The sequence below is a fragment of the Haplochromis burtoni genome, unplaced genomic scaffold (genome assembly GCF_018398535.1).
Source record: "Haplochromis burtoni strain Fernald_Lab_line unplaced genomic scaffold, NCSU_Asbu1 Contig_79, whole genome shotgun sequence".
NCBI classification, from domain to species: Eukaryota; Metazoa; Chordata; class Actinopteri; order Cichliformes; family Cichlidae; genus Haplochromis; species Haplochromis burtoni.
In genome coordinates, this window is record NW_024582440.1 from 1,325,051 (window position 1) to 1,342,045 (window position 16,995).

Below are 16,995 nucleotides of genomic sequence, written 5' to 3' on the forward strand. Positions count from 1 at the left end.
TTTCTTTCAAAAATGCCTAAATTCTTCTTGGAACTGATTCAACAAGTTGCTGGAAACATTTCTCAGAGAATTCGGTCCATGCTGACATGATAGCATCACAGTTGCTGCAGATTTATCAGCTGCACATCCATGACATGAGTTTCCCGTTACACCATGTCTCAAAGGTGCTCTGCTGAATTTAAATCTGGTGACTGCTGAGACCACATGAGTGAATTCATTGTCATGTTTGGGAAACCGGTTTGTGATGATTTGAACGTTGTGACGAGGGATGTTCACTGTGAAAGATGAATACATTGTGGTTGTAAATGGATTAGCAACAAAACTCAGGTAGGCTGTGGTGTTTACCATTTACCATGACCTCCGACATCAACAAGGCTTTTTAACCCAGAGGACTGCTGCTCACTGGATACTCATTTTACTCACCAGATGATTGTGTGGGAAAATTCCAGTAAGCAGCAGTTTCTGAAATATTCAGACTGGCACCAACAATATTAAAAGTTGCTCAGTTCTCAGTATGAACTTGAGCAGTATGTCTTGATCATGTCTAAATGCACTGAGTTGCTGCCATCTGATTGGCTGATGAGACATATGTGTGTGGTTGTTTAAGTCTATTCAACAAATACTTTTTGTTTTCTGTCCTTTGGATGTGTGTCTACACTGTAATGTCTCCCCATGAAGGTCTTGCAATAATTTTCTGAAGATACAAAAGAAAAATCTCTTTATTCTTATTGTAAATGGGAGGTTAATTGAGATATGGAATCTGCTACCTGTTATTGTTATATTAATTCACACATTTATTTACCTAATAGGCATGACTATGGAGCATTTCCCTTGTACTAAAACAGGTCAGCCTGGAGTGGGGCAGATTTTGCTTTGGCGTGGGAGGAAGAGCACGAGGACTAATCCCAAGGTAGGCTACGTAGGTTTGGTGGAGAAAAAAAAAAGGGCAACAGCGGAAGTTTGGTGTGACCTGTTTGGCATGTTTGGGCAGGAAGCGTCAGGCGCTACCAGAGAGGAAGATAGCGGGTATGAAATATTAAATAAATATTTTTTTTGCCATTAAGCCATTTTAAAAACATGTTCGCAATTACAAATGATACGAGCAGTAATCTTATATTTAGATATGAAATCCTCTTTGACTTTATTTGAATACACAGAGATGATTTAACGCTGCTGGCTCGCGTTAACAGTTCAACAAAAATTCATCGAAAGCACAGCAGCAGTCACTATTTATCGTATTTATTTTCACAAAATCTGGCAAACGAGAAAAAAAAGTTCATTTTTAATGAAACCTATTAAGCATGCCACGTAAAGGATTCAGAAAACTAACACTGGATGTGATACTCTCCCTTTTTATTCGCGTGTGTGTTTTCCACCGTGAAAGATAAAACACAAACCCCCGTAATTATCTCTGGTAACTGCAGGCAGCATCTGCAGCTGCGTCTGCGTCAGGTCTCCGGTCTCAGTTGCTTGAACAAGCCCCCTCACTTTCTTTACACAAGCTGGATCATGCCCAAGTATCCCCAGAGAGGGTTCAAGTGTTCAAGAGCGTGCTGGTTTGCAGTGGGCGGGTATTAAGTGATGTTTAAACTAATGCTGACAAATTTACAAAGTAAATGTAAGTTTAAATTGTTGGTTTTGACAATAGTTTATACAGGACTCGGGGTATTTATATTCTTGTAATAGAAGTGCTTAATAAGCACAGACGAAGAGATTTAAAGGTCATTTTTGATCTCAGAAACATCAATTACAAAAACAAATCTAAACAAATTTCTGTTTGAATATTACATATCTGTAGAGTTAACTGACAGCTCCAAAGAAGTTTACAGAGTTAACAGTCAATATGCTTCAGAAGTCACTGACATATTTAGAAATGTGTTTCATAGTCCCGGGTTTGGACATGGAGTTTTGAGTCTTCTGACTGAAGTCTTGCTATTTGATGTTCTGTTTGGTTCCTAATACTTTTTACTTCCTTCTTTATATTTCGAGCCTTTAGCACTTTGTTTCAGTGTATTCCCATTTGTATTCCAGTTATTTATTTTAGTACGTTTGCTTGTATTATTTTTCCTAGCTTGCCCCCCAATGTTCTTGTACGCCACATTTGAATATGTTAGAGTCATTGTCTCATGTTTTTTATATTTACTTTTCCTTTGTATCTTCATCCCTGATTAGCCTCACCTATCCTTCTTCACCCAGGTGCCACTCAGTCTTATTAATAATTATTATTAATTTTGCATTTGTAATTAAAAATTGTAATGGACCACGCTCTTGAATAATTTCAGCAATTAAAAATGCGAGTAAAAGTATGAAGTAAATATAAAAACATAACAAGTAAAAAGTATATTTCCAGTTAAAACGTTTAAAAGTGCTTGTGATGATTTTCCCCCCAAAGCGTTTAGTTGCGAGACTTTCTATTTTCTGAAAAATTGAAAGAAAATATGCAGGTGTTTCCCGGTCTGATACCTGATAACACACCCCGCTGGTGTAAACTTGTATAATATCTACATTTCCAGCCAAAAAACGTCTGCGCCTCCAAATTGCGGTTATTTTTAGCATTTTTCATCCAGTAATAGCCCCACGTGAACGCCGCTTTCGTTGCGGTGTATTTTTAGCAGGTACGCTCCCTCGAATCTTGCGTCAATGGAATCCCGTGCGTGCGTCACACGGAAGAACGTCTGCGTCGAGCCCAGAGCTGATTGGCTGCCGACCCGGAACGTTCCACCGCCCCAAAACCATGTTTGGGCACAGGCACGCCTTTTTGTCGATGCAGCCCAAAATAAAACAAGAGTGTAGCGGAGTGGAGCCCGTCTGCCTCGGTCTGACCCGGAGTGTGTTGTGTGTGAATGTGTCTGAATGAGTGTGTGTGCTGACAGAAGCTAACCGAGGTGACATTTATCTTTTTTTCTCTAATTTGGAATAAATGAAAAACGTCAAATTCGGGATATTTGCATAAACCAGGTGAGTAAAAAGTGGACTTTTAGTGAGTTGTTATTGTTTTTTATTTATTACTGCTGCTTTTAGATGCGCATGTTTGCATCTTTACTTCTAAATAAGTATCTCTGTCATAGCTTAAGCTCATAAGGCAAAATGGTTATCAGTAGCTTGAGGTTTGCATCAGTTTACTTACTAATATAAAAACTAATTTTTTAATGGTGTCATATTTGCTCTAGTTCAACTACCTGCCGGAGGTCATGATTTTAAGTGTCCACTTGATTTGGCTAGACCCTCACTGGTATAAAAGAAGGGATATGAGTGTTATATTTAGCCATAATAAACTTAAACAGCGCAGACTGATATTTTTCTAATTCTTATAATATGATGAAGTGAATTATGGGAGTGTATTTTGATCTTAACGTGGACATTTTACGGTATCTGCAAGTACTAATATGACTGCTGTGATTCTACTATTTCCATTTGTTCAAATTTTGTCCTCTGTTGTCAGTATGTGCTTGTGTTAATGGCTTTCATGCTCTATAACACTGTTGGGAAATGAGAAGATTCATAAAATTGTTTGCATTTACATGCTGAAAACTATTTGGGCCCTTCGGCAGTTTTGTTTCCACACGATTCAAATATAGCTGTGCAAATTTAAGTTCAACTTTCAAAGAACATGCTTCAGCTTCTGTATTGAGAAAAAAAATAAAAAGCTATAAAATGAAGAAGTAAGGACACTTGTAGATACACGCCCATCCACCCATGCACATAAACAGACTTTGCCACTATTCCCATTTCAGCTGGCAGTCAGCCCACCCCGACATACAATCTGCAACACACCCCAGTACAGGCGTTGTGAAAGAGGGGTTGCCCTCTACTGAAGGAGGTTTTTAGAGCGTTAACAGCCAGTAACACAATATCTGACAATACCTGACTGCTCCACTGGACCACCCTCTGCATTTTTTTCAAGGGGACGAATAGGCCCCTTGATAAAGTTAGAGGCATGTTGGGGAAATGAGATGGACATTTCAGGTGTTAATGTTGCCCTCTGTTTAGATTATTATAGAGGAAGCATTAAGAAATGTTGACCATTATATATCCAGTAGCAATATCTAGTTTCTAATATATGTTTAAAGAGTCAGCTCATTATTGGGGCCATTTGTCTCGAGTGATTTAACTCACTTGGTTTTATTTCGAAAAATGATCACAAAGTCATATTTACTGCACTAATTTGAGATGGGAATATCTGACTTAGACTGTGTTGCTTTAAATCTACCTCACAAAGATGCAGTGTTCAGAGAGAGAATTTAATAAAGTCATGTTTGTTACCCAGAAATGAATCAGTATTTATCTTTAAGGATTTATTTTAGTTGTTTTAAATGTTGGTTTTCTCTTTCCTAGCAATGCCCTGTGTACAAACCCAGTATGCATCCCTGCCCCATGACAACTACTTCAGCTCTGATTTCTTGAATCCTGACCTCAGTGCCACACTGGTGATGGACTTCAGTGGCCAAAAGGACCAGCTGTCCACATCTTCATTGCCCAGCATCAACACTTTGGTTGGAAATGGCTATGTCGGGGAGTTTGATGCATATTCCTGTAAGATTACCACCTCTCCTCCTGCCTCTACTGTTTCATTCAGCCACACAGGAGTAGCTGAAAGCACCAGCTCTCAGATGCACAGCCAGGCCTTCAAGCTGGATGATCTCCAGGTGTATGGCTGCTACCCAGGATCCTTTGCACTCAACTGCCTCGACGAAACGCTGTCGTCATGCAGCTCTGACTACTATGGCAGCCCAGTCTATGCCACTGCTTCTCCTCCAACACCAAGCTTTCAGACAGAGTCTGCACCTGTCTGGGATTCCCCTTTCAGCCCCTACCCCTCAGCCCCCCTGACCTCTGTGGCTGACAAGGCTGCCATAGCTCAGCAGCTTTCCTTTTTCACCTTCAGCTCTGCACCAGAACAACACTCCCCCATGGGGCAGCAGCACCAGGATGCTCAGCCGAGCCAGGAAGACCACTTCTTCCTGTCTCCTCAGCAGCATGTTTCCCCACTTCACTGCCCCCCAGTTTCTCTGGAGCACAGACTTCTAGAAAGCCCCAAGACAGCGGAGGGTGCCATGATGTCTCCTAAAACACCAAACCCAGGATCCAACGAGAGTCGCTGTGCAGTTTGTGGTGATAACGCTTCCTGCCAGCACTATGGAGTCCGCACCTGTGAGGGATGCAAAGGTTTTTTCAAGGTAAAAAAAAGAAAAGAAGATATTTAGCAGCTTTAAGATTACAGATTTGTTTGACTGAGTACATGATGCTGCAGTCATCAAGGAGAATAAACCTGCAGTCATAGCTGATATCTCAGTGTGTGTGTCATGTATGCAACAAGTAACAAAAAAACTGCAGTAATTATGCATATGTGCACATGTGTTTCATATATTTAAGATGATTTAGATTCACTGACAAAGTGAGCAAACCACATCCACCAGAGAGCAGTCATGTTATATTTTTTAAACTGTGCAATCACGGCGATAATTCTTCAGAAATATATTTATAAAGTGAGTTTGTGTGTGCTAACGTAAGACACAAGTGCACAGCTTCAGTATTGGCAAATAATAAAATTATTACATTGTTTTAAAAATATTTTTAGCACTTATACTGAGCAGTAATGTACCAGTTATCACTGTATCTTTGTTTAAGAGAGGCTCACAGTTGATTGAGCAGAAATCCATTAATCTGTTTTCTTAACCACTCATCCAAGTCAGGGTTGCTGGTGATCAGAAATTGATGCTATAAACAAAAATAAGACTTGTGCATTTCAGTCACTTGCAGTCGTATATGTTCGCCACATTATGATTCCATATTAATGTGTTTTCTTTGTGTGTTTGACAGCGAACTGTCCAGAAAAATGCAAAGTATGTGTGCCTTGCCAATAAAGACTGTCCAGTAGACAAGAGGAGGAGAAACCGATGCCAGTTCTGTCGTTTCCAGAAATGTCTTGCAGTGGGAATGGTCAAAGAAGGTAATGCAATGTGATACTCTTTCAAAGCTCGCATTGGCTAATGCATGACAGCCACAAATCGGGGTTAGTAATGACAGTTTTGCAGCAGCAAAGCCAGGAAGCTCAGAGACATATGTAACCAGAGCTTTACATTGACAGTTGAAGAAAAAGGGAAACGTCAGCTGATACAGTTTTTGTTTTTCAAATGCCGAAAGAGTCATGTAGGAGTCATAAACATGTTCCTCGCCTTGTCCTCTTTTAGTTGTTCGTACGGACAGCCTTAAAGGTCGCAGAGGTCGCCTGCCCTCCAAGCCCAAGATCCCAGTTGAGGCTTCATCCACGACCCCCAGTGTCAACATCATAGCTTCGCTTGTCAGGGCTCATCTAGACTCAAGCCCAACCATCGGAAAGCTTGACTATTCCAAGGTAACTCAAAACTTGTAGCTAACCCATGTCTTCTTCATCTGAATTTACACTGGTGACAATGTAGAGTCAAACCAACAGCACTAAATAGCCCTCTGAAAATCTCTTTAGCTAACTAACCCTTTTCCCCCCTCCTCAGTACCAGGAGACAGCAGACAGCTCGAAAGAGAAGGAGGATGCTGGTGATATCCAGCAGTTCTATGATTTACTGACTGGTTCCTTGGATGTGATAAGGAAATGGGCTCAAGCCATCCCAGGATTCACGGACTTCTGCACAGAAGACCAGGAGCTGCTCCTCGAATCTGCTTTTGTTGAACTCTTTATCCTCCGCCTGGCTTACAGGTCAGTGTTCTTTCTTCTGCTGTTAAAAAAAAAAAGTGTGGTTCACTAATATTTTGCTACATTCCTTCACGTTGGTCAATGCTCTCACTGATGTAATGGTTTAAAATAATTCAGGTCAGATCCAGAAAAGAATGAGCTGATCTTCTGCGATGGCGTGGTGCTCCACCGACTACAGTGCGCTCGCAGTTTCGGTGACTGGATCGACTCCATAATGGATTTCTCGCACAGCCTTCGCCGCTTGAACTTAGACGTCTACTTGTTTTCCTGCCTCGCAGCCCTCGTCATCATCACCGGTAAAGAAGCTTTGTCTGCTTTTAGTGAATTTCATTGCATTTCAAGGTTGTCGTTATATTTGGGGTTTCTCATGGAAACTGCTTTTGCCCTTAGATCGTCACGGCCTCAAAGAGCCCAAGCGGGTCGAGGACTTTCAAAGTCACCTCATCGCTTGTCTAAGGGAACACGTGAGTGGAAATGGATCAGAACTGAGCCGGACGCAACCCAACTATCAGTCTCGCCTTCTGGGCAAACTGCCTGAACTGAGGACTCTGTGCACACAAGGCCTGCAGCGCATCTTCTACCTGAAACTGGAGGACCTGGTGCCTCCTCCTCCGATAGTGGAGAAAATCTTTATGGATACGCTGCCGTTTTAAAATGAACAAAAGAGTTCAAAAGCACCAAACGTGAGGTTTTTCACTCCACTCTACTAAACCTCCTTCTAGCATACGGAGGTGTGCTAGCATAGTTAAAGAGACCATTATTTTTTTATCTTTAAGTGCTATTAAATATAGTACCTGTGTGAATGCTGTAAAAGATTGATATTTCATGACACTGTTTATATATATTTCGTGTGCATTGGTAAAGGTGACTTTTTTGCAGTGCTATTTGTGAATGTTGTCCTGCTATGCAGCCTATAACACATGGATATCATGGTAGATGCCATGCAGTGTTAAATACTCAGAAACACACTAATTTTTTTAAAGCATGTTTTCAGAATTGCTTGATTGGCCCACTCAGAGGCCGAGATTGGAGATGACAGGCAGCTGTGAAAGAGTCCCACTTTTCCACAATAAAATACTTACTTATATCTTTCTATGGAAACTATAGCCGCAGTACTAAACATGCTCATGTGGAAGGTCTTGGACCAAAGTTTACCAAAGTTTTTATTTTGATACTACCAGTTAAAAACCTAATTGCCTTAAGCTGAAGAAAAAAATCTGCCATATCACTTCGCCTGTCACTTTTCAGCACCTTTTAAAGGCTGATTCAGGCGGCTCTCCTGTTAAACTGCATACACCTGTGACGACAGGCTTCTCGGGCTTTATGTAAGAATGAAAATTGACTTGCTAAGTGAAAATACAAAGTGCCTTTTCATAAAACCTCACTCCATCAACCACACTAAGTGAACCTTTATTCCAAACATCACATATAGCAAGGCCCTTTTATCACAGGCATGAGTCACTCTCAGAATTCAAGTGTTAGTGTTGCTAGTGTTAATGCAGTATGTCAAAGAGTGTCCAGTACGTCACACTGTTTAAACTGGAAGGTCATTAAGTTGTGACAGGCTGTTTAAGACATGTAAAATTAAATTGTTCTGTTACAGAGGCACTGAACGTTAGAACCACGGTGGCGCCGTCCAGATCGAGTCTTGTATGATTTGTATAAACTAATGCCAGAAAATTCAAATTCGCAGGCAGACATATTTCTTGTCTTAGGCATCAGATACATTACATGTTGTGGACCTCAATTCTGTGACTGTAAATCTCTCCACCTGTCTTCCATATTTTTCAGAATTGTGCAGTTTTGTTTTGGTTGTTTTTTTTATATACATGTTGGATTTATATTTTGATTTCAAAATGACCGAAAGAAAATTCTTAAGGAATCACGGTGAAACGTGATGACGTGAGCAGCTACGAGCACTTGAGTGTTCAAATGGTATGAAAAGTACTTCTTCTGTATGAGTTTGTGTGCGTGCAAAATAATGCCAGGCCTTTTGTAAAATGGTGCAAAAAAAAAAAAAAAATTAAAAGGCAGCGAATACTTGATATTGAATCTTTTGGAAATCACCTTGAATTGACTTTGTTTAAATGTTAGGAAATAGGTAACTGCACAGATTAGAGTTTCTACAATTATCTAAAAAATGGTTGAAAGATAATTTAGCAGTTTTCACGTTCACCTAAAAAGCAATACATCTGCCGTTTATTCCACGAGAAGCAAATGGGATTGTGTTAAGAAGAGCATGTGATGTTAAAATTTGCCACATCAAAAGTGTGGAGCTACTGTGCTGTGGTGACTTCTTGTGAATAAGGGAGCAGCCAAAAGTAACTTTTAAGCCTAAAGACAGCCCAGGAATAAACAGTTATACTTATTGAAAAGGCTTAAAAATGACCACAAAAATAATTAGGAAGGTAGTTTCTAACAGTTCTTAGCTATTTTTTAAATGATGGGTTTGTTTGTGTCACATGGACTATCAGGATATTGACAGTCAATTATAATTAATTAATAATTGTCTTTATTCCTCATCATATGCTAAAGTAAGACGAACGAGTAAGAGCTCTATGCTGTGGTGGGTTACACATTTACTTAACAGCAAAAGGTCCCCGGTTTGATCCTGGCAGGAGACATGAATCTCTTAGTGGCTCCATCAGGAAAGGTATCCGGTGTAAAAATCTGCCAAGTCAAATATGCAGAGCTACCTACACTGATGATCCCATGTGAATAAGGGAGCAGCCAAAAATGGCTTTTAGGTTACACTAAGGTTGCTAGCATGGTTGAGATCTCTTTCCTTCAATGTACATTGAAAATTTCCACCTTAAAATAGCAACCAAAAGTCATGCGGTAGCTGTGAAACCATAAGCATTGAGGCCCATTAAAGAGACACTTGAGAAAGAGAGGCCCGAACGAGATTTAAAAAATGTAAGCAAAATGCTTTCCTCCCTCACTGAAATGGAAATTAGAACAAATAACAGCGTTATGACTGAAAGGTTCAAAATCTCAAATTTGATGCAGTAAAATTAAGAATTACACATTAGTTCTTGTTGTACCAGTACGTGGCGGCCTCCTCGCTGACTCTGCCAGGTTGCCCTTGTTGCATTTTTAGAACAGCACGGCGGGGACCTCCAGGACTGAATGCTAGCATGCCAACACTGTTGATAAGTTAGCAAGCTGCTGTTAGCATTAACTTCAAAGCATAACTGTGTCTAAATCGAGCCTCTCAGAGCTGTGTATTTAAAAAAAGTATGTCAGACATTTAAGTAGATTCAATGTTGTTGTGCTATAAGAACAAAACTGTCTAGTTGGTGGTTTCAGTGCAAGAAACAGCGCTTAGACTTTATTTAAGGCACTGTCCACTGTGCTGCTGCTTGTTACATATTAATGATGTGATGAAAAGTGACTAAACAAAGTCCTTTTCACCAAGTCTATGTTGTTTTGTCATACATGGTGTTAATGTTGGCAGCACCCTTGATGGGAGGAAGACGACACCGCGGCGCTCTCAGCCACAGCGATCTGTAGCCGCGGCTGCATTCAGCCAGTCGACACCTGATCCTACTGTACACCACGTACTGGTCAGCTGGATTTTGGTGTTGGCAGACACAGTGGAAAAAAAGTGACAAGGGAAGAAAAGAGGAGGGGGCAAGAAGTGTTCATTATGTTACAAAATGGCAAACGTGCTGCCCAAGTCAGGCGTAATGAGAGCAGCAGGCGATTCGTTTCATAAGGAGAACTCAGACAAACGCGGCGGCTCTGAGAGTTCCTTTAACTGTTACGAAAAGTATAATCCTTTTATCTGACTTGATAATCTGTTTTGACTTTCAGTGTTTCTTTTCAGTTTGACTGGTCACATGTCCATGTTGACTCAGGCATGCTGTCCCTTCAGATTACTCTAACCCATGTTGAAAAGATATCCTCCTGTGAATATATCTCAGTGTTTCTTGACACCACCTTTTTCCAAAAGTGGAAAGCTACCCTTTGGAGATGCTATTTGCTCCTTAACTTTTGACCTGACAGACTAAACGCCGCCTTCAGCCTCTGCCTTCTGCCCCTCACACACCCTTGTCATGGTGATTTGCTATATGGGTGCCAAACTCCAAAAACCTTCTTCACTTTTGCTTCTGCATCTTCTGCAGACGAAAGGCCTTTTTCTTGATACGTGACATGCGTTATTGTCCAGAATGGTCTTGCATAAGCTTTTTTCATGGCAATTAAATTTTGAGTATATCCATTCAATAACCTGATAGTTACTTTGCAGACATATAACTACTGTATAGCTGTGGCCACATGCTGAAGTTTTCTTTAGATAAATTTGGCCCGTGGCTTATTGTCAGTGGCACAAAGGAACTACATTTTGCCATACTACCTTCTGTTTCATACTATGACTAATTTTGCATAATAAAGAAATCAGGTATAGTCTGCTATTTATAATACTTGCCATCTTAGCTCATTATACCATTGCCAATTAGCAAAGTTAGGAAAGACTTAGTTTAAAAGATTTTGGACAGATTAAATTTTTAACTTAAAAATGGAGAGTTAATTTGTATCTATTTTTTTCAGTAGCCATCGTCTCCATATAAGTAATGCACAAAGGCACTGGGAAGTCTCCTGCTGTTCTGGACTTTAGCTTTTGAAAGCTCAACATTAAAGCTTAGGCTGCTGCCAAATAAATTTTTGGAGTCAGAAAGGACCGTGTTTAGTCGAGAGAGTAAAGTCTTTCAGTCTTTAAAGAGTCTTTCAGTTTGCTTGGCCACATAACATAAATTTTGTCATCAGATGGTGAGGAAGAGGCTATGTGTGGACACCGTGTGCCTATAAGTCTGTGGAAACTTTAAATTACAATGGACCAACTGTATGTGCAGCATTCAGGTGGATTTCAAATGAGTTTAACAGAAATGACAACTCGTCACTCGACAACTGGCTGCGTACAGCGGAGATGGGGGAGGGTCTGTGCTGGCGGACGTTGGTTACTGGCCTGGTAGCCTGGCTGCCCCTGGGAGGGTCCGGGACGGGCGTGGAGGCTTGGGGGTCTGGGGGTGCTCCGCCCCCCGGTCTGGGGTGCTGGCCGGGCCTTGGGGGCTTGGGTCCTGGCTGTTGTGTTGCCAGAGCAGTGGGCGGGTGGGTGCAGGGGGGCTCAGCCCCAGTGCAGGGGACCTCTGGTGCATCGGCCCTACTAGGGGCTCTCTAACTGGTGGGGAGATTGTTATATCTTTGCAGGTGGTCTCCTCACTACAGGAGCTCACTCTGCAGGTGGGGGGAGAGATATAGGAGAGGTGGAGAATGAACTCAACCTGGGTGTCTATTGTCTTGTGTAGTTTGGGAGATGATTGGATGATGGGGTGGGTGCAGTTTTCTCTGGGGTGGAGTCGGGTGGGCTGCCCCGGACTCTGTGGGGCTGGGCGGTGCTGCTGCTGCGGGCCCCGGTCCGGATGGGCCTGGGCCCCCTTGCCCTGGTGGGTTCCAGAGTGTGGGGGTGCCTACTGGGGTCAGCGGGGGAGCTGGCCCCAGGGAGGGGCCGCTTGCCCCTCCCTTTCTTCCCTCCCCATCCTCAGCTGCCTCCCTATTCCCGCTCTACCACACCCACCCACACACGCAGGGCTTGGGGTGCAGGTATGTCACCAGGGTGCAGGGGAGGCACTCCCCCTCTGTCCCCTTCTGGCCGCCTGTGCCTCAATTTTATTCTGCAACCTAGACATCCACATTACTCACACTCTCACATAACACATACATATAGGGCCTTGGGGGTGGGCACGTTTTACAGCATCCAGAGGATGGTCGGTGTACTCCAACCCACCTCTGGCGCTGGTGCCCTACCCTCAATTTTAAATGCATTTAGACACTAAGGGTTTTCGGGAAGAGCCGTGCTGCTCTCTGAGAGGAAGCTAGTACCATGCTCTCCTGAGTTTTAAATGCACTTTAGAACAGCACACAGCAACACTACATATGAGCGGGCGTAGGGAGGTTTGAGGTCTTCACTCACCCCGGTTCTGTTAGCCGTCAGGGCTGGGGGGCTGGGAGGAGGTGCTGGCCGTCAGACTGGGGTCTGGGATGCGGGGCCTCCCTGCTACTGCAGATAAGGAGGTGGTCCGCTTGCCTCCACCCCAGAGAGAAGGGTTACATCTCCTGGGTCTAGGTGCGGCTTGCCCCTCTGAGGGCGGGGGTACCTGGACCTGGGATATAGAGTATGTTTGGGGAGTGCGACTGTCTGTGCAGTGTCTATTTGTGTCTGTCTACACGTTGGGTGAGTGCCGAGTATTTGGTTGTGCATATGGGGTGGGAATGCACGTCTGTGTCCGCGTGTGCCTGTTCGTCTGTGTCTATATGTCAGGTTGGGTCTTAGACTCAACCTCTCTGGGTACATCTCAGGCCCTCTAAAGTACGGAGGCCTATCTCCCCTCACCACACTCCCTGCCGGTGGCTGATGCCCTCAGACGTTGGTGTGTTGGTGGTCCTTGTCGTCTGGGGCTGGGCGCTCATGTATGTACCGGCTCACTCCTGGTGGCCGATTGGCGGGGCCGGGCGCCTGTGGCCCGGCTGGGCTCCTTCCGGGGGTGGGATGCCCTCAGGCCTCTGGCCTCTGGGCCTGAAGCTCGGTCCTCTCTGGCACAGCTGGCTGCCGGCAGAGCCTGCGGGCACGCCACTGCAACCCCCTCTGGCCTCTGCTCCGTAGCTGCGGGGTGACCTCTCCTTTGGGGCTCTACTCAGCTCTTCCCAGGAGGGTGGCACAGTTCCCCCCCCTTTGGTGGTCCTCCTCGGGTCCTTGTACTCTGGGGCCTCTGGATATCTGGGGCCTGGATCTCCTCCATACCTGCTTCATACCCTGGTGGACGGGGCTATGGCTCCCCACACTCCCTAGCAGATCGTTACATGGAGAAACCTTTGGAATACAAGCGTGCTGATCCACACAGGTATGCACACAGGTGTACACACGGGTGTTCACAGACGCGGACTACACCTTTCTTGGCTGCTGCCTCAAAGCACATTGTGCGCTGTCTATCTTGCGTGCTGCACAATATCGTTTTTTATTTAGTATCTACTGTTATCTACTGCTAGCTAGTTTATTGTGATGGTGCTGGGTTTTTTTTTTATTATTATGTTGCTCTTTGTTGTTTGCTTTCTCTTCTGTTTTTTTTCTCCATACAGGTGATCCAGGTGTTTTGTTTGTTTTTTTTTTTTTTTTTTCTTTCTTCCCCCCCTTCTCATCGTCTCTTCTCCCCTTTGGTTTTCTTTCTCTCCCTCTCTTTCTTTCATTCTTTCTCCCTGTCCTATCCCCCAGTCATGTCTGTCCCGTTTGTAGCAACTGAAAATAAAATAAATTCATAATTATAATAAAGATCAATCAAATGGACCAATATGGCAAGGCCATGATGATCCACTTGGTAAAATAAATCTGCTTGGCATCTTTCTTGGCCTTAAGACAACAATTCTGATGGCTAAAGATCCAAACGGGACACAAAAAAAGAAAAAAAAAGAAAAAAAAAGAAAGAAAAAGAAATGACAACTCGTCCTTGGTGTCTACGGCTGTCCTTGTCCATATCAGACTATAACCACTGGTTTATTTATAAGCTAATGGCACCCCCCTCCCCCCCAATCAGAAATCCATATCCACTCACTGGCAGCTTTGTTAGTTATAAATTGCTAGTTTCTGCTTGCCGTCAGAACTGCCTTAATCATTTGTGACACAGATTCAACAAAGTGCTGAAAACATTCACTAAGACTAAGCTCTGATGATTTTGGTCATGTTCAAGAAGCCACTTTGAGATTATTTGAGTCTGTGACATGGTGTGTTATGCTGGAAGCAGCCATCAATAGATCGGTACACTGTGGTCATAACGGGGTGGACATGGTTGGCAACAATTCTCAAGTAAGCTGTCGTGTTTAAACAATGCTCAGTCAGTATTAAGTGGCTGGAAGTATGTGAAGAACATTTCCCCCAGACCATTACACCACAAGCAACCTGAACGTTTGATACAAGGCAGGATGGATCTATGCTTTTATGCTTTTTACAACAAACTCTGACCTATCTGAATGTTGCAGCAGAATACAAGGTTCGTCCAACAACCATGCTGCGTTCAAAGTCACTTAAATCACCTTTCTTCCCCATTCTGATGCTCGGTTTGCCTTTTAGCAGGTAGTGTAGACCATATCTATACACCTAAAGGCACTGAGTTGCTGCCATATGATTGGCAGATTAGATCTTTCCATAAACAAGCAGTTGAACAGGTGTACCTAAGGACATGGATCGATAGTTGAGCAGTGTTTGGTTTATTGTTCTTAGTGACTTACTCTCATGCTGTTTATACAAAATTAGATGTTACTATTCAACTGGTCGTCTGCACTGCTTCAAGGTTTGCTGTTACTCAAACTCAAAGCTGCCTAGCCATTCTCCTCTGACCTCAAGAAGGTGTTTTCACCCTGAGAACTGCCGCTCGCTGTCTGTTTTTGGACGATTTTCTGTAAATCGTACAGATGATTGTGTGGGAAAATCCCAGCAGATCAGCAGTTTCTGAAATACTCAGACCAGCCTGTCTGGCACCTAGCATTAAAACATGTTTCTTCCTCATTCTGATGCTTCATCAGGTTTTTGACTATGTCTACATGCCTAAATACACTGAGTTGCTGCCATACTAAATAAATTCTAGAATTTCTCTCACCAAAAAGAAATCATAGCACAAGCATATTTAATGATCTATATTAGAGGAAACCATATTATTTGTCAGATAAACCATTGAAAAAGCTCCAAAAAGCTTGAATTACTCCTGGAACTGCTGGAAGAAAAAGTCAACGAATGAATCAAATAAAAACAGGAATTAACTTGCATTCTCTTTCTTTAATGTCATTATAAAATCCAGCAGTAACATGACTTGGTTGCATTGCTGTCATAGAGATGTTTGAGAGAGTGAGTGTGTGAGAGAGGGAGACAGCGGCCGGCTGCTAGAGATGATATTGTTCCAGCGGGAGGAAAGCTAATACGTCTGTTTGTGAGGATGCTGCACCTGTCGTTTATTGATGGACTGAGCTGTAAATAACTTTCTATTCAGTGCTCCACGGGGGCCCCTGTGTGCTTCCTTCGGCGTTCTTCCTTTTATTCTATACCTGTTCATGTACACACGCCTACACACAGGTGCACGCGTCACTCGCCACATTTCTGCACATTTTCTAAAGAGTCTCAGAACGGAGCAGAATCTCTTAGTCTTACCTCCGATAGTGACAAAAATAAACACTCCAAGCGAAGATATACATACATGTATATTGTTAAACAGTATCAGGTTGTGTGTGGGTGTGCTGCTGAGTGTGGAAAAGCCTCTCTGGGTGTATTTTTAGCAGACCATTGTTGAGCCCATAGAGACCTCTGTAATTGGATCTGGTCTCCCTCACTAAGAGTGTCCGGTGATAAATGTGGTGGCAGACGTCATTGCTCATGCCATCTCTGTGATAACTGTATGCTCCACATCACCGCTCTAAAGCTCTTAGTCGCGGGTGGATTAAAATCGTAACTGAATGGTGAGCCGGCTGAATTATCATTCTGAAGCGTGTGAAAAGAAGAGACGGTGGAAACCTTCTTCCTCTGTGTATTTGTTGCTGTGTCCTTGGGTATTAACTTTGCTGGGTGGCAACTTAATAAAGGTGAAAGACTGATGAGATCCTTGATGGACTTGATATAATAAACTGAAACTAATGTGCTCAATTTTTTTGTTACTATAAAGGAAACTGAAAGCAACACAGAATCATCTTGGTAAAGGTTTAAATGGCCTTTCTGCCTAATCATGAAAGGACAGATTTAGTTTGAATTATTGTTAAATAAAAGAGTTTAAAGGGTAGATGTCTTTCTTTTATGATGGTTGCTGATGATTTGCAATGAGATTTAAGAAAAACTGACTCCATCAGCACCAGCAGAAGCTCTTCAATTACTGCACTGCAGTGCCAAAAAGGGGACTGTGATGAAAAACAGGCTGTCAAAAAAATGTTGTTCTTTCTCACAAAAAGAAGCTTTATGAGAATACGTCAGACTTACTGTACTGTTGGAGACAAATCAATGAATATAAGCACATTACTACTACATTTAAAACAGCTATTTTAAATACTTATACTAATAATAAATGACGAATAAGATGTGAATGTTGTGGAGAAACACAGTTAGTGAAGAAGTGTGTGCCTTTGTGTGTGTATGCGTGTGTCTATGTTGGAAACTTCTCTCTGCTCAGCCGGAGAATATGAGAATGTTACAATTATAAAACAAGATTGACAGGATGGATAGTGTTGCACTGGCAGATGACAGTTCCTGGCTGCCTGCCTGGAAGTTATTCACAGCA

General features: G+C 42.7%; 1 protein-coding gene across 1 annotated transcript; it reads left to right on the forward strand.

Moving 5' to 3' along the window:
* The first annotated feature begins 2,800 nt into the window (after positions 1-2,800).
* On the forward strand, positions 2,801-11,767 carry LOC102311256 (probable nuclear hormone receptor HR38). The gene is made up of 7 exons (XM_005924747.3): positions 2,801-2,958; positions 4,336-5,177; positions 5,821-5,950; positions 6,192-6,355; positions 6,492-6,694; positions 6,809-6,987; positions 7,082-11,767. The coding sequence occupies exons 2-7, from the start codon at positions 4,338-4,340 to the stop codon at positions 7,342-7,344; spliced, it is 1,779 nt and encodes a 592-aa protein (XP_005924809.1). The 5' UTR covers positions 2,801-2,958; positions 4,336-4,337; the 3' UTR covers positions 7,345-11,767.
* The last annotated feature ends 5,228 nt before the right edge of the window (positions 11,768-16,995 follow it).